Consider the following 18,228-nt stretch of genomic DNA (forward strand, 5'->3'; position numbering starts at 1 on the left):
TGTTGTACTGTGGTGGCTTGCCAGTTGCTATGAAGAAGGAATCAGCTGTCCACTTCTGAGGGATTAGCTATTGCAACAGAACATTGTCACGCATGGTGCCAACTGGCACAGAGACTGAAACAATGGGCCTAAATATCCCATCTGTGAGGGTGATGGAGGAGCAGGGCGTGCTGTTCTGTTGTGCATGGTGGCGCCCTGAGTTCGGACTGACTTGATGGCACCTAACAACATGGGCAACGCAGGGAAGGGAGCTTGACGGGCACATGGTAGGAACACGCAATCACTGCACTAAAAATAACTCAACACTCAGCCATTTCAGAATAGTGCATGGGCAGGTACCCGTGGTGCCGAAAGGTCTGAGCCGCATTGAAAGCACCGGTGATTGCAAGGCTCCAGGAACTGGTGGAATACACATGGAGGTGTTGAACCAAGGACTGCAATGCTGGGGGGGCTTGTTAAATAAACTAGGGATGACAACATGGCCTGCTCTCAATCATTCCTGGAGGGTCATATTGTGAGGTCCATGCATGAGGAAAAGTTGGGTGAAAATACAAAATATGATTATGCATGTTATATTGTACTTGTGTATTTGTGCCTGGATTTCAAAACCAATAATTAAAACTGAGTTGGAGAATGTTTGCTGTCATTATAGTCAGCAAACAGGACAGCACTAAGTTACTGTTAATTTTCAAATAATTTGCTTCTCATTTTCAAAAATTACTTAGCAAATACCTTCTATTGAAACTGCACTGGAGAAAATGAAAAAGAAACAAAGATCTAAAGGTGAGGGAAGGGGCAGATTTAAATAAAAGCAAGGCTCTTCATAGACACATCTGTTAGGATCCAAATCTGCGCATACCATGCATGGAGGCTCCGTGGCCTCCCGGGGCAAGCACTCTATAGTGCACTTCCTAAACCCTCCTAACCTTTGAAAAACAGCCCTGTTGACAATGTGTGGTCAATTTCAAATGAGATGCTAAATAGAAAAGTTAACAGATAAAGCTAATGACACTTACAGGAAACGCATGTTCGATTACTAGTTTAGCCCGGTGGTTCTCAACCTCCTCATGCCGCCACCTTTCATCTTTCATACAGTTCCTCACGTGGTGGTGGCCGCCACGCCTGCCCCGCAACCATAACATTATGTTCGTTGCTACATCATCACTGTGATCAGCTACTGTGATGAATCGGGAGTGCCCTGTGCAAGGGTCGTTCAACCCCCAAAGGGGTCGTGACCCACAGGTTGCGAACCGCTGATCTGGCCTGTGACCTCAGAGGAAATGACTACTTTGATAATGCCCCAGCCTCCCAGTTCTTACTGTAAGTCTTGAGAGATTGGCAAAGGGCTCTTGAATCAGACTCTGAACTCCAGAGATCACTTTCCTAAGTCTGGGAACTTTTATATCCTGCTTTTACTCTGACACTTCAGCACCTTGCCCAGAACAACGTAGCCAATGACTAGATTATAAAAGAGGAAAGGAAGGAAAAACAACATCCCTTTCATACTTGGCTACAGACTGTATTTATGGTAAGAAAAACACATGAGACAAAAAGAAAATGGAAAATTTTATTTTACAAATGGAAAAGCAAGATACTCCTATTGAATTGACCTTAAAGCTACACTCTGAATTCATAGGTTGCTCTTAACTTTTTCCAGCTCACCAATTAACTCCATCGCCATCAGCAGACGAGGCGCCTATCTGGGAAACGCACGGCTCAGACTGAACCATGGAGACAGGTGGCTGCAAAAGGACTGACTACAGCTGTTTCAGGTTATTTTCCTTTTGAAGTATTCTCCGCGGCACGTGAGACTTACAACAAAGACTATGACTGCCCCGGCCACAAAAGTTATGTCATGGTCAACTATAGACAATACTTCTACCTTCGGCCTGTAATCTCCATGCTGCTCGGAGAGGTGGGCTACACCAGGCTATTCTTCGCAATGGCATTCAGAGTCCTGACTTTGGTCACATCTGCCACCTTTAGAGAATACTCTGAGTTAGAAATTGAGGCTCCCATGGAAACACAGGGATTTCTGCAACAGAAATAAGAAAGGACCAAATAATTATCAGTCGTTAGAAAAAGCTTTCGCTAAATGGGTTTCCTACTGGTATATTTCCTGTTACAGGTTAGATGATCGCTCAAGAACAAGGGAGGTCAAGGACCCGGGAGCTTACATGTCCCAGTTTCCATTACTTTAACCCCTGGAAACACCATTTAGCTAAATAGACCAGGCAGAATACTTGGTTTTCTATCTGGCAATTTAAATTTTCAATTGCTTCTTTAACATATTGTTATTTCCCAATTCATCAGTAAAAATAATCAACTACCAAGGGACTCAAGTATAATAAAGAATATATACAATCATTTCAATTCCTTAACAGTGGTGTCTTTTTAAAGAACGGACAACGGAGAGCAAAGGGTGACTGAAGAGGGCATGCTGACTGAACAGCAAAGGCAGAGGGATAGAGACGATGGGGGCGTCTCCCTCCTCCCAGCACGGTCATTTCCTTGCGAAGGGAAAGCACAGGCAAAGGGGCATGTGTGCATTTGACTCATTTGACACTCGGCTGCTAGAACACTCATGAACTGGTCTAAGTTCAGAAATACCTTAAGGATATAAAGGCTTAATGCGTTTAGGAAAGGGCGCATACTCCAGGCAAGGCAAGAAGCAGTGCAGGGATGTTTTTCAATGGCATAAATGACTGCAGTACTCTGCTACTCATCCCCACATTCCTTTTATTAGTCATGCCATGAATGAAGGTGTGCCTATTTGGGCAAGGAAAGAGTCATCTCACCCCTCCATATATGAGTCAAAGAACACTTTTTACCGAAACTTCATTCCAGAGTCTCTTGCAGCCCGAGCCGAACAGTGGAACTCTGTAGCCCCGGAACCTTCAAGGATCCTTTGCAGGTTTCTGTCCGTTATGCCACCCCCTATTGGAAAGAATAAGGAATGCAATAAGCCAACAGAATTCTGGATAATGAAAGTTCTCGCTATTCAAGACTGTCTCCCTACTAAGCTAGAATTGAGTTAAGAAAGGATGATAAAGGATGTGTGCTGTCGATGACAGGCTCTGAAGAACTGGTAGTCACAGACCCCATCTAAGAGAATCTTCTTTGCCCACTGGTCTACATAACAATGCTGTACACTGTCATGACTTTGAATCAAATAACTATTCTGTGGCAAGGGTTCAATGGGCATGAAGAAAATCACTGCGAGCTTCGTCTCTGTCCTCCCCTCTGCGAAAGCAAAATCAGATCACACCAAAGAAGAGGCTGGAGGAAACCAGAAAAACCAGCTCTTTATAGCTTAAGAGTGATCTTAAATTACTTAATAACTCATTTTTTTCACCAATAAAAAAGGGGAATACTGTCTATCAAGCATTTTGTGAGGATTAAAATGAGAGAAATACCGTACGTTGTTTCCTTCTAACATATAACAAAATATCTGGCCACTGAAACACACTTTGCTCCGTTACCAGCAGCTTCAGGGTCAAGGGAGCACATTTCCCAAACACACAGTCGTCGAGCTTAAGAGTTAAAAAAGGGCCACACAGATCGCTAGTTCAATGCCCTGATAAGGAGACTGCGAGCTTCATTATGAAAGCCCCCGAGGGCAGCCACTGTGTTCCATTCATCTTAATCTTCCCATGAAGTAGACATATTTCTCAGAAATTGCAATAATTTGTCTATTCTGTGAATGCTTCAGTAAAAGTATTATTTCATATTTGTTTCTGTGTTTTCCTATTTGACACATAATCTGGCATATAACTAGCATTCTCCTGGTAAGGTTGTTAAAGAAATTAATCCCAAATATTTTTGTACATCACATTTTCCCATTTAATATTAGAAGCCTATGGAGGAAGTTTGTTGTGTAACTCTACCTTGTATATAGGAGTTATCTTAATAATTACATATTAAGCTAACTCTTTATATATTAAATGTGGTTATTAGCTGTCGACATGGGAAAGAACAAAGGAACTGACATTTAGTCTTTAACAGAACCATACCAGATCCAGTTGTCTCTCTCATCTTCCTTGATTAAAAGACGTTGCTGTTGTGTGCTTTTGAGCCCATACCGACTCACTGAAACCCTAGGAGCGAGCGGATCACCGCGTCCTTTCTCCTGTGGTTCCGCTGGGGGCTGAGCTGTCAACCTTCACGGCTAGCAGCCGAGCACTTAACTACTGAGCTTCCAAGCCCTCTCGATTTAATTTGACAAAGAGTACGTGTTTTCTAGCTGCTCAGGTTTCAGATACTTGTTATGCGTCAAAGGCTTTCTAAATTTCTGACAGTATACTCCGTCTTGTCTCTCCTTTTCTAAGTTGCCTTTTATCTGACCGTGTCCATTTACACCCCACGGTCATTCTTAACATCACTGATAATAGATACCCAGAGAGGCCTGCTGACATGATGTGATATAAAGTATACAGAATAACCCACAAAATATTCTGACCAAAAACATTAACCAAATGTATCTTATGATCTAACCACGAGCTTATACAAAATAAAAGGATAAGAAGAATCAGCTCAATAGGAGCAAAAGTAACCTAACTGATAAATCCAGCAAGTAGGATGTTCTGTAGGATATTAATGTCTATTGATGCCATTTTTCTTTTTTTTTTTTTTTTAACATTTTACTAGGGGCTCACACAACTGCCATCCCATTCCACATGATGCCATTTTTCTTAAGCAAGAAAAAGAATGTAAAAAAAAGAAAAGTACCTTCTCTATTAAGCACCCTAAGTATCTTTGGGATATACTTAAGCGTGAACTGCTGCATCAAACTAACTCTACGGTTCACCTCTGCAGGAAGCACTACTGACTGTCTGGAAACAGGGGAGGCATTAAGAACGATAACGATCCAACGTAATGCTTGTAGCTTGATTGTGTGACAGTCTGAACACATGGTTGTAAACAAACATTCTGGGAGAAATTGACGAGAGTGAATATGGACTGAGTGTGAAGTACATTTGAAAATAAGTAAATAAAAGCAAACCCACTGCCATCAGTTGATTCTGACTTACAGCAACCCTGCTTGCAGGGTGTCCCAAGGCTGTACCCTAGGCGGGCGCAGAGGGCCTCACGGTCTCATGTGGCATGGCTGGTGGGTTTGGATCGCCACCTGCTGGTTAGTAAGCCAACACTCACTTACCTGGCAGCATTAGTCAGGATCTTCATTAAATGATATTAAGAATCAGTATTTTGATAGTAATGTGGTTATATAGAAAAATGATCTTATTTGGGGGGGCTGTTGAGAGGCCATATATCAATTATGCCTTTGATTCTATTGAAAAATACCTCAAGAGAAAAAAAGATGAAGGAAACCAACCAAATGTTAAATGAATTATGTTCTTTTCACTTTTTGGTTGAAAAATATAATAACAGAGAGGGAAAAAATGTCTTCAGTATTTGTCCCACTGATTTCTGGTCACTTTGTCTAATTCTTTAAAAACTGTTCATTTCTAATAACAGATAAAAAGGTGTTCATTTCCAGTGAGCCGCGATGTAGCTGATCGAGTTTCGCCATCCAGCACATCCTCACCACCATCATATGCCATAGCGTTGACTTCAACTTGTGAGAACCGCATGTGTCTCGGTGGCTAATTTTATGGAACTAGATCACCAGGCCATTCTTCCGAGGCACTTCAGGGTGTACTTGAACCTCTAACCTTTGGGCTAGCAGCCAAATGTATTAATCATTTTTACCACTCAGGAATTCCAATTCCATCAGAGAGCTCCCCATATTATACATTTTGATCAATGTCCTCTCCAAGAAGCAAGTACTAATAGTTTCTCCCATATTTCCCTGCCTCCTTTGTTCTTCCTCCACTACAGGGTCAGTGTTATGGCTAGTGAATGGATATGTAAATAAATACCTGGCATTATCACAATCCTGCCTTTTGCCTGAAAAAAAAAAAAGAAGGAAAATTTAATAAACTTTTCTTAAATGGGATAATAAGGGCAATAGGAACATGAGGCAGTTTATTAAAGTTTTAGAATTACTAATATCCAATTGTCAATCAATGTTTTTTTGAGCCTTGGGGAAGCAGGATGTACAATATAAAAATAGCTCTTTCCAGCCAGACAGTTTATTATATTGCTTTAAAGACTTGCACTACTATAAACAGCAATAGAAGGATCCAACATAAGTGAGAGATAATCACATAACTTCCAAAAAGGTAATTTGTTAAATATGATACTAACTTAAATTTGGAGTTTTTGGTATTCAATGGGATGGAAGTAGTAGAATTTAAATTAGTATTGTCTTAGAAAGAAAAAACATAGGCTAATTCTAAATTAATAGGTGGTTGGGGGCTAAAAATTAAGACTCAAATCTTGTATCCTTAACTATATTTCCAGGGTCTTACCAATTAAATAAAGCTATGAGTCCATTTAACTGGTTGTTAAGCAACCAGTCTGTCTTTTTTTAAAAAAACTTTCTAATTTTAATAAAATTAAGTACAGTGAACCCTCGCCACTTCGCGCTTCGACTTCAGCGGCTTCACTCTATCGCTGTTTTTGCGTAACAGCGCATGCTCTGTCATTACTGCCACTGATTGGCTCATACTGTACACGCTTCTGTCTGCATCGCTACGTATCGGACCTATGTATCAGATGCATTTTTGCTTTTGTATAGTGTACTGTAATTGTTTGCGATTTTTAAGAAATTTTATCTAAGCCCTATGATGGCTCCTAAATGAGCTTCTTCTTCTAAGCCTTCTGACAATAAAAATAAGCGCCAGAGGAAGATGCTCACCATCCAGGAAAAGGTAAAACTTTTGGATATGATCAAAGATGGCAAGAAAATCGTGGAGGTTGCACGCCATTTCGACTTGAGTCTTCCGTTCGCTCCATCCGTTGTACTTCATAATAAATAATAAATGATAATTGTAACGTCCAAAATGTTTTACTGCATTTTCCCTATTTCGTTTAATAAATTGGGTAATACGAGTGTAATGGTGACTAAAGGGTGTTTTTTCATGTCCTCAATGCTCTAACTACGAAAATAATATTTGATTTACAAATAAGGAATCCTACTTCGCGGAATTTCATTTATCACGGTAGGGTCTAGAACCGATTAACCGCGATAAACGAGGGTTCACTGTATATGAAAGCATATAATTGCTGATAATGCTAGAAGATTCTAAAATCTCTTTACTTTTATTAAAATTTTAATCCAAACTTTAATTATTTAAATGAATTTTACTGGAGAAAGATGAGGCTGTTTGCCCCTGTAAAGATTTACCATCTCAAAAACTTTATATAGGATTACTATGAGTCAGAATTGATTTGTGACAGTAGGTTTATGTTTGTTTAAAATGAGTTTTGGGAGTATAGTCAGTATCACAAAAGGACAAGAGGAAACCATCCCATTATAAAATACTCACTTGATGGAGCTATCAGAAAGCAAGCAGGTTACAATGACAGGATAAAACTACGTATTATGTCAAGCTCATTACTTCATAGACTAAAATCAATCAAATCACACATAAATGAAAAATGGTCACGTTTGTATTCCCTGAACTGGGTTTTTAATGCTGGCTCAAGCACTCCTGCCACTCATCAAGACTTGAAGCCACTCCCTCACTTTTCAGCCGGTGCATGTACTTGTGGGTGGGGTGCATCAAATCTTTCACTGAGTGCTACTCAACCTTTTTTTGGTGTTGTTGCCATTTTACAGCAAAAGTTTTATCAATCACACAAAACTTCCATAAAAAAATGAAACATTCAACACTAACGTATTCAATAAGTAAGAATAAATGCTGAAAAGATACTAAGTTCCACATTATGTGCATGTAAGATAAATGCAGAAATGGAAAGATTGGCTTGGTGTGGGAGGAGAAAATGGACGGGGAGGGGAGAAAAGTGCAGTGTACAGAGTGAGAAGTGTAAACAAGCGCACAAGAAACATCCAACGCACAGGAGGAAGAGAAGCAGGGCCACCAGCAGAAGCTGCAAAGAGGAGATAGACTAATGGAGGGAAGGGCGTGCGGACAAGAAAGAACCTTCTCCTACTTACGAAATGCAGTCTAGTGTCTTTAACATGCTCCACTTAACTCTCAGTGCAACCCTAAGGTATGCACTCCGTATGGGTGTCTGTTAAGTGTTGTTCTCTGTGAACCCAACACAACCCTCCCTGCCACGGAGTTGACTCCAATTCACAGCGATCCCGTGGGACAAGGACTGCCCCTGGGGGTGTCTGGGACTGTAACTCTTTACAGGAGCAATAAACCTCATCTTTTTCCTAGGGAGCAGCTGGTGGCTTCGAACTGCTGACCTAGGAGTTAGGAGCCCAATGTATAGCCCACCACACCACCAGGGCTTCTCACAAAAGCTAGACAGATTGGAGAAGCCATCCTGCAACACAGAATTCCATTTTTTCCCTTGGTTATAACAAAATGAGGACAAGAAATAATATACATGGAAGTGAAAAGGGAAACAGAGATAAATGAATGACGTTTAATAAGTTGTTGTAGGTGCCATCAAGTTGGTTTCAATTCACATCAACCCTTTGCACTTCCCGTCCTGCACTGCTCTCGGGAGCCCCGTGTTGCAGTCACTGTATTGATCCAGTAGAGGGCTCCCTCTTTTGTGGCGGACCCTTCCCTTTGCATTGATGTCCTTCTCTAGGAACTGGGCACTCCTGATAACAAATCCAAAATCCATGAGACAAAGTCTTACTATGCTCTTATCTAAGAAGCACCCTTCTAAGACAGATTGGTTCCTGTTTTCAGACAGTCCACGTTACGTTTGATGATATCCTTTGCCAACACCAAAGACATCCATTCTTTCGAGGCCTTTCTTATTAATTTCCCGGTTTTCACATGCAGATGAGGTGACTGAAGGTACCAAAGCTTGGGTTCTCAAAGTGGCATCTTTATTTTTACCACTTTAATGAGGTCTTTTGTAGCAGACTGCCCAGTGAAATGTGTCATACAAAAATTGATGATGAATTGCTATTATTTTCAAGATGCATATTATATCAAAGTATAAAAATGCATATTATACCAAGGTGTTAAAAAATCTCTATGTACAGTATGAGTCAACAACATAATTAAATTCTTCGCTGAACAAAATTAGAACCCCTGAGATGAGCAATTAAGTGACAGGGATTTCAGGAAATGATCAAAAGTGACCTCAAATCCTAATTTCTGGTATATTTGTGACTGAGAAATGCACAACATTTCATGTGAACTGGGCCAGATGTCATTTCTGGAACAGTAGCTCCATAGTTACTACCCCAAACACACCATTTCTAGCTTCTGCGCCGTATACACCTGCCGCACACAGTCTCTGCGACATATGAAGACTAAGATGCTCCTAACACAAGTCATGGTATTTTCTGTCACCTCTTACACCTATCAGAATTAGGCAATACACAAGAAAGATTGCAGAAGACTTGATGCATTTGAATTATGGTTTGGTGAAAAATATTAAAAAGGACCACGGAACACTGGAAAAACAAACAAATTTGTCTTGGACAAAGTATGTCCAGAATGCTCATTAGAAGCATGGATGACAAAATTTCATCTCATGTCCTCTGCACTACAGAAAAAGGCCTGTCCCTGGAAAAGGACATCCTACTTGGCAGAGGGTCAGTGAAAGAGTCAGGCCCCTCATGATAAACACAGTCGTTGCAACAGTGGGAGCAAAGCTGTGAGCGTGGCGCGGGCCTAGAGAGTGTTACGTCCTGTGTGTGTCGGGTCACTATGAGTCAGAACTAATTCAATGGCATCTAACAATTTCTCACTTATCAACTCATTATCTGACATTTCACATTGAAGACAACAATAAAAAAATCTGTTATGTGACTCTTTTGCTCATTCCCAAAGTAAGTCTAGCAATAAAGAATGCCAAAATAGTAGTAACACTGGCTGGGGTGATTAATATCATGCGTCAATTTGGCTGGGCCCTTATTCTCAGTGGTTTGACAGTTAAGTAACGAAATAATTTGACAGCTGGGTAATCATGTATGTTGATAGTTATGGGATAATATAATTTCACAGTTAGACAATGGTGTAATCATCCTCTATTTTGTGATCCGATGCAGAAATGCTCCATTTTCATATAATACCTATTTTCATATAATGACCTAGTCTGGTTTTAAAGCTACTTTATTGAGTACTGGTTTTAAAAGTACTAGACATCGTGCTGTAGTTATCTGAAGTAGTCTCCCCTCATTATTCTAGGAGAAGTACCAGCATTATTCTGACTTTGCAGGTGAGGAAACTAAAGATGAGATGGCTAGATACGTTGCTCCACATCACTGTCAAGCAATGATGAAGCCAGGATTTAAGCCAGCCCTGTTTAATCCAGCAGCCTAGGCTTTACACAAATATATCATGCTGGTAAGTAATTATCTCAAGAAGTTAATAAATGAGATTATTTACAGCCCAGTACTTCTGCCAACCAATGATTAACCTACAAAACACACACACACATTCTGAAATGTAATACAAGGCTATGGCAATTTTAGCTACTCTATGTTCAACTCTATAATAAGCAACCTTTTAAAAATAGAAGTCTAATTCATCAACAATTCTATTTTAAACCCCTTCAGGCTTCCCCACTGAAACAAGGAGAAACTATAAGCTCTTTAACAAGGTTTGCAGGGTCTGGCAGACACACATACACACACACATCCTTGTCACTACCATAGCAAAAATGGCCTATACCTATGCACTTAATAAAACATAAAATCATTAAGTCTCAAGTTAGTGAAACCACATCATATCCTTAAGCAAAATTTCTGAAAAATATTTTCAGGACTACAGAGAAGTAGAAATAAAATTATTTTCTGATAATTAATTAAAATAATTCTCAGATAATCAGATAGCTACACAAAAGAAGCAAAATTATTACTAAAACAGTAATAATATAAACTAACATGAATTAAGATCTACATGCCAAGCACTGGCTGTCTTGTACATATTTTATCTCTATCAATCTGCTCAGCAACCACACAAAGGAGTTATTAAAATGTTCTCTGTTTCACACATGAGGAAATAGGCTTAAAGGTTAGTAACCTACTCACTATTTTACAATAAATAAGTGCTAAATCTGAGTCTCAAATCCAGGACTCTCTTATCTCAACCTCCATACTAGAGATCATAATTGAGAATGTCAAGAAACATACACACGTCATCCTCTACTCTACAATGGAAGTAAGGCTCCTCACTGACTTGGGAACAAGAGAAAATAATTGTTTCCTTCTACTTTAAGAGACACAGAGAGATAAAAGAAGAGTATGCTTTTGGTTTTGGAACATATACCTCCACACAATAATTATGTCATCTGGGATCTTGAGTTTACACAGGCTGACAGTGAGAGGGCGTGGTATAAAATTGTGCTGAACTAGATAGCAAGAAAGAAGGTAAAATTGGCTGTGGTTAATGTACAAGTTAAGTCAGATACTTAGGCACCATCTATAATTTGAAGAGCCTAGGTTATTACAAAGCACTCACGTCAGAGAAGTAGGGATTATAGAACTATATTACTGCCTACTTGCTTGTTCTTACTATAGAATGACCATGAAGTCAGTCATTGCTCTCACAGCTGACTGAACACAGAGTGTCGGAAAGAAGCTGTGTGCACCTGGTCCATGAGTCGCTTTATCAGGGGCAGCCCCTCTAGAGCGGAACTGTCACACCCGCTGGTCAGCACCCGCTCAACCCCCAGGTTCAGGAGCGTCTCCAGAGCTGCCACTGGGTCACGGACCATGTCAAAGGCTGAAATACATAAAAATAATTTGAATTTTGAACATATAACCTAGATCTGATTTATACTGTTCACAAGAGCCAGTTGTTCAATACTCAAAACCTTTGCTCATCTGTTGGTTGCTTAAAAGCAGTCAAGATGGTGTATTTATGTTTCAGAAATAAGCATATCACACCATTTTAACATGCCACATGCCATTTTATGCATGATCATTTTAGATGGTAGACATTTTAATATATAAATGTAAGTTAGAAATAGAAATTTTCTTATTTTCAGTAGTTAGAAATTTCTCTTTATTTTTAAAAATCACTTTATTGGGGGCTCTTACAACTCTTATAACATTCCATACACCAATTGTATCAAGCATATTTATACATATGTTGCCATCATCATTCCCCACACATTTTCTACTTGAGTCCTTGGTATAAGCTCCTCTTTTTCTCTCGCCCCCCTCCCACTCTCATGAATCCTTGATCAATTATATATTGTTATTATTATTTTCATATCATATACTGTTGTCTCCCTTCACTCACAGTCCTGTTATTCGGGGGCTATATATCCAACCTTGTGATGGGTTCCCCCTTGCTCCCCCTTCCACCTCTACCTCCTACCCTCATGATCTTGCTATTCTCACTACTGTTCCTGAGGGGTTTCTCAGAAATTCCTCTTTAAAATAAATTTGCTTAAGATATTATCTAGATAAAAGGAAACAAATGAACATAAGTATCACTGTGTATGGTAAAATCGTACATGTGATATGTAAATGACTCAAATTTGAGAAACTTCGATCGACAGCTTCCGGCAAGCTAGACTAAGCCGAATAAAACTAGTTCTAGGAAAGACCTTGATCCACATTCTCATTCTTGACTAATATTTTATACTGAGCTATGTTACAAACTCAAGGCTCCTGGTTCGGGGACAACTGTACAACAGACTACAGGAGGACTCAGTTGCAGCCGACTTGCTAACGAGACCTCTTTGCCGTCTCAGAATCATCAAAGCAGAGAGACCACTCTGAGGTGGTGTTCAGCACAGCCTCAGGCCCTGGAAGTGCTCATCTCTGGCCAGGCTGCACAGGCACTGGCGGTCCTCTGACACAGACTCGCTAGGACACCGGGGAGCTACATCTACTGCCGAAGATTTTCCTTCTGGGGTGGTGGTACCTTATTATCAGCCATCCCACTATCATAGTCTCTTCTTTATGGATAGGGGAAAAACAGTGCCCAGGACAATGTAAAATTGATACAAAATTTGAAAACATGAAAATCTTTTTGTTAAACTTATACTTGGAAGAAAAAGGAAAGGACAGAAACTTAAAGCCACTTCCTTAGTTTAAGAAAAATAAAATTATGTTCAAAAATAGTCATTTTTGAATTATTTAGCAAGTCAGATTCTCAACTGCATTTTCTAGGTAGATGTGAATTTTTTTCATGCTTCAAAATTTTGGACAGGAGGCTTCGGGATGGTGCCTCATGGTGCTGACTCTAAAGCAATCAACTCTCTTATAGTTACTGGTAGTTTAAATATTAACTCCAAGGAAATGGTTTTCTGATAAGGTCAGCCGTTATGTAAAGAAACAAGTGTAACGAGACTATCCCTAGTATCTATGGTTAGATGCCAATGCGGATAACCAACCTTATCTGAATCTTTTAATGCTTATTCAGAAGGCAAAACTGACTCTTTTACCCATGCGTGGCCTTAGTATCTAGGAGTTATAATGACCTTATATGCATGTATCTTTTTCATTTGAAACGAACAGGTAAGATTACAAATCATGCACAGTAGCAATAATAATGAAAAAGAAGTCTGTGGACATCTGTGTATCATTGATCCAGAACCTATGGCTGCTTCCCCTCTTCCTGGCAATATGCTTGGTAAAGTGGAGGGTCAGTGAAAAAGAGGAGCGTCCCCAGTGCGCTGGACTGACATGGTGGCCGTAACAATGGTTCAAACGTAACACCTGTGAGGATGGGGCAGGACCGGGTACTGTTTCATCCTGTTGTAGGTAAGATCGTTACGTGTTGGTACCTATGGCATCGAACAAAAACAACAAAAATATCCAATTCTTTCTTCTTCAGGTATTTCAGGCACCTCCAGGGAATCTATATTTATCTGGGAAAGCTGACCTTATACCAGCTGCAGTAATGACTTTGTTTGCCTTAGACAGCACATTTCATCCCACATGGCTTATTCCTCTTGGGGTTACATATGCTCTAAAGTAGCGGTTCTCAACCTGTGGGTTGCAACGCCTTTGGGTGGTTGAACGACCCTTTCACAGGGGTCGTCCAATTCATAACAGTACCAAAATTACAGTTAGGAAGTAGCAACGAAAATAATTTTATGGTTGTGGGTCACCACTACATGAGGAACTGTGTTCAGGGGTCTCAGCAAGAGGAAGGTTGAGAACTGCTGCTCTAAGGCGATCTCAGGAGTCTTGCTTGGAATGATGGGGCAGGTACATGCACTTACAGACATGCAGTATCCACTTTTAGCAACTTTTCATAAATTTTATCATTTCCAAAAACTGTGCATCTCTAAATTTACTACTCTTGATCCTGAAACCAGTCTTAGAAACTGACCAGAAGCACTGTAAATCTAGGGAATGGTGTTCCGTAAAAGGTAGCCTTTTGAGCAATTAGAAAACTGATGCTTCTTAAAGGGATCCTCTAAAATAGAAATGACTCACCTCGGTGGAAAGTGACTGGCAGAGGACGGCAAATAGCTATCAAAGAAAGAACAACATGAATGAAGGCATACAGAACTCTCCAACTAGATGGGGCTAAAAGGAAAAGAAGGTGCTCCTCCTATGATGTGAAGAAAATGAATTAAAATCATAACAAAACACAAAAGGTCTACCTTCCCCTTGTCTCTGATTTCCATATTGGGGGTGGTGGTGGTGTGATCCATTCCTAAATAAAAATGGAAGGATCTGACGACTACAGCATTAAATCTGCTACTTACACCTTTGAGAAGCTTCAAGAAACCTTGTAGCCTAGGCGTATAGTTTGCTTTGGTGCTCTCCACACCCCTCTGCCTCACCAGCTCTAATAGCTTTGGAAGTTTGGGGTGCACAGGGAAAAAGGAGTCAAGGTAGACCCCATAAGACCCTTGAGAAACACTAGCAAAACCTGAACTGAGTAGAAACTAGGGAAATTTTAGATAGCTTTGCCACATGCATTCTCCACCCCAAGCATCCAAATCACTACTGTTCAAAATGGGTAGGCTAGTAGAAGGTGTACAGAAAAGTCCATTTTTTTTATCATGTTCCCCGCCCCGCGCGCGCACCACACACACACATACATGCACACACTGGGTATGTAAATTCAACTACCATTAGAGGTTCTTTGGTCTCAAGACACGGAATTCTTACCCATAAGGGACACGCAGAGTTCTTTGTCAATGTGTCCATCTTCAGTTAGTGCCCCAAATACCACACCGTCGGCACCATACAGCTTGGAGAGACGAATGTCAGTCTTCATAACCTCAATCTCACGGTCTGAATATAAAAAATCCCCTCCTCGTGGCCGAATCATCACAAACACTGGGATCTGGACACACTGCTTCACAACTTGAAGGACGCCTACAAGGTTAAAATGCACCTGTGAGCTAAAAGCACAAGGATGTGATTGGTCTTTTAATTTCCCTTTGGCATATCACTGCCAAAAGACAAGGGAGGGATGACTGAAGAACCCACCAGAAAGACGGCTCTAAAGGGCAGGAAGACAGTGAGAGAAGAAACGTGTATGTGGTGGAAGGTAAGTAAAAGGAAAGTCAAGGGTTGAAAACACAAGAGTAATTGGGAAAACAGACTGGAGATACCACATGCTAAAAATATTTGTTAGTTTAACTCAATACAAACCTGATGGCTGCAAACCCTTTGGCCAGCATGTGGCATCTGAAAGTGTAATAGCTCCCAGGGTCAATCGGCTGTCTACCAGTGGATTCCCTACCATCGAGTGCTGCAGCAGCTCTATTTAAAACCTACAACAGAGATCTTTGGAGCCTGAGTGGTGAAAGCGGTGTGCAGTCAGCTGCTAATTTAAAGGTCAGCAACCCGAATCCACTGACCCGACCTGGAGAAGAAAGGCCTGGAAGTCAACTTCGTAGAGACCACAGCCATGGCCTCCCGTGGAGCAGTTCTGCTGGGCCGCACGGGATTGCCATGGAAGGAAGTGACTGGGTTTTAGTTTTACAGCTATTGTTAAGTTGGCTCAAAGTTTATGACCCTTAATTACACAAAGAAATCTAGCAAAGACTTTTTTGAAAAGATATATGTAAAAGGGAGCAACGTTTTATTTATTTATGATTTTATTCAAAATGTCTTTGAGTCCACAAAGCCAAACTCATTGCCATCGAGCCCATGCCAACTCAATGCGACCCTACAGGACAGGGTAGAACTGCCCCTGCGAGTTTCCGAGACTGTGACTCCTTATAGAGGAGAAAGCTTTCTCCTAGTCAGGATTAAGAGAAGTACCGAAATATGACAAAATTGGTGCCTAGCCCAGAAACTCAGTAAGATCCGTGACAAGCACTATTAGCTGTTTGCATATTAGTTGAATTTCCTCCCTTCTTTGCTAAAATGTTGCATGGGATAGAACAATTCCAGCCCCAAGAAATAAATCACGATTAGAGCTGAAGAAACAAAAATGGTACTAGTTACAGACACAGTTGAGAAAGTTTACAATGGCCAGGGAATGCTCCTTCATTCTAAAAGGCTGTTTTGTATACAAGCATAATAAGTCTTACATCAAAAAAAGTTATCAGTACCAGAGTAGCATATTTTAGGAATCAAAACATTCTGAATAGTAATGTCTGTTTCTAGCCAAGGTAGAATAACAGAGACTACATTTACATGCACATATGCGCATGGGCGCATACCCCCCCACAACCCTGCCTATAATAACCAATAGATAGATACTATGTATGTAACAGTGGTTTGCAAGACACGGGACCTCACACGACCAAGGGCAGAGATTCCTGAAAGATGGGAATCAAATGGGGAGAGTCCTATAATTGACTTGCAATACAGCATTGGGAGTTTTCAGGTGGCAATGCAGGATAGAGAGCACAGGGAGAGCCCAGAGAATCCTCTGAACTGAGGAGACAGAACTGTGATTTCTGAGGGTCCAAGGGGGCTAGAGTTTGTAGGAGCCTACCAGGCAGGAGGAAAGAATTCTAGAGAGCTACAAAGATCTTCCCTCGAATACCCAGCTAAGTTGATGAGAGCATGTGTGCAAGGAGCTGAAGGAACAGTGTCTGGCATTCATAACTGCCTGTTTCTACCAGCCAGACAAACCATCAAGATCCGTGGGAAAAGGGGTAGAGTACACAGAAGAGTCTTACCTCAGTGTGGGGAAAAATGAGTTCTAGACTGAGCCTAGCAAATCTTAAAAGCAAGACCAAAATGATGAAATTGTTTCCAACCTCACTGCATCCTAGAATAAAGTTCAAAAACATTCAGGGGGGGAAAAAATCTAGTAGCTCATAAAGTTAAATTCACAATTCCCAGCATCAAAAAAATGACCAGACAGGAAAATATGATACACCAAGCAAGCAAAAACAACTGCAGTTGATACAAATATTCCAACTAAGCGATAAAGGTCATTAAACGAGCTTTTATAACGATACCATATGCTCAACAAATTCAGAAGGGGCAGGGGAAATGTTTTTCTAAAGACTCGAGTCAAACTTCTAGAAATGAAAACTATGTTGTGTGAGATTGAAAAAAATACTAGGTGGCATTAGCAGCAGGTTCGACACTGCAGAACAAGTAAACCTGAAACATAGCAAGAAAGACTCCACAATGAAACACAGAGAAAGGACGCGAAAAGGGGGGAAAAGCAAAGCCGCTCATCAGTGAAGTTGGAGTCTCTGAAGGAGGAAGCGGAAGACGGGAAAATATTTGGATGTTGAAATATTCAAAACATGAGGAAAACGCCAGAGCCAATGTTAACAACTTTGTGACAGGTGAGGAGAAAAGAATCTATTTGATCAAGACTTTGATAGACAGATGTCCCATTATTTACGACTGTAAGCATGCTAAACTGATCATGTAAAGGACCTCACAGAAACAGAATAGCAATAGCTTCCAGGCTCTACAAATGCTCTGATTAATGGAGACTTACCCATGCTGGGCGTGGTTCCTCCCTCCAGTAAACCGGAGCATAATTCAATCCGACCAGCACCTGCGATGAAAGCATGACTCAAAGTTATTTGTCTAGAAGTTGGTACGAAATAGCAAATTATTTACATATTCCTCTCAAACTCAGAACAAAGTGTCTTAGGAATGTCTGAGAGAAACTGAATTGTAAAACTAACCCAACTACATTCTCTTACCCACATTAGTGCTTGTTGGGAGCCGGTGGCCATTAAGGCCTTAGCCTCAGCCTGAGCCGAACTTGGCTGCTTCCTAGTCTTTCATTTGCAAAACCTGTGAGGCCCTGCCTAAATTCCTGCCTCCGCGTTCCTAGCTACATGCTCTGTAGCACGGGCAGTTGTAAAGTT

The 18,228-nt window shown here is 40.7% G+C and overlaps 1 protein-coding gene across 2 annotated transcripts in view; it reads right to left on the reverse strand.

Moving 5' to 3' along the window:
- Nucleotides 1-1,553: 1,553 nt before the first annotated feature.
- The window catches only part of CUTC (cutC copper transporter), a 24,250-nt gene continuing 7,575 nt past the window's right edge, over nt 1,554-18,228 (reverse strand). For both annotated transcript variants that reach the window (XM_045291613.1, XM_045291614.1), the window contains exons 3-9: nt 17,850-17,909; nt 15,095-15,304; nt 14,411-14,446; nt 11,602-11,735; nt 5,883-5,910; nt 2,832-2,937; nt 1,554-2,035 (exon numbers count right to left, since the gene is read on the reverse strand). In XM_045291613.1, coding sequence (XP_045147548.1) covers nt 1,921-2,035; nt 2,832-2,937; nt 5,883-5,910; nt 11,602-11,735; nt 14,411-14,446; nt 15,095-15,304; nt 17,850-17,909 — 689 coding nt within the window. In that variant the 3' untranslated portion in view covers nt 1,554-1,920. The remainder of the gene's footprint in view (nt 2,036-2,831; nt 2,938-5,882; nt 5,911-11,601; nt 11,736-14,410; nt 14,447-15,094; nt 15,305-17,849; nt 17,910-18,228) is intronic.

This window comes from Echinops telfairi, unplaced genomic scaffold (genome assembly GCF_000313985.2).
Source record: "Echinops telfairi isolate 266 unplaced genomic scaffold, ASM31398v2 ScPeMD7_70;HRSCAF=299, whole genome shotgun sequence".
In the NCBI taxonomy this organism is placed as follows: domain Eukaryota; kingdom Metazoa; phylum Chordata; class Mammalia; order Afrosoricida; family Tenrecidae; genus Echinops; species Echinops telfairi.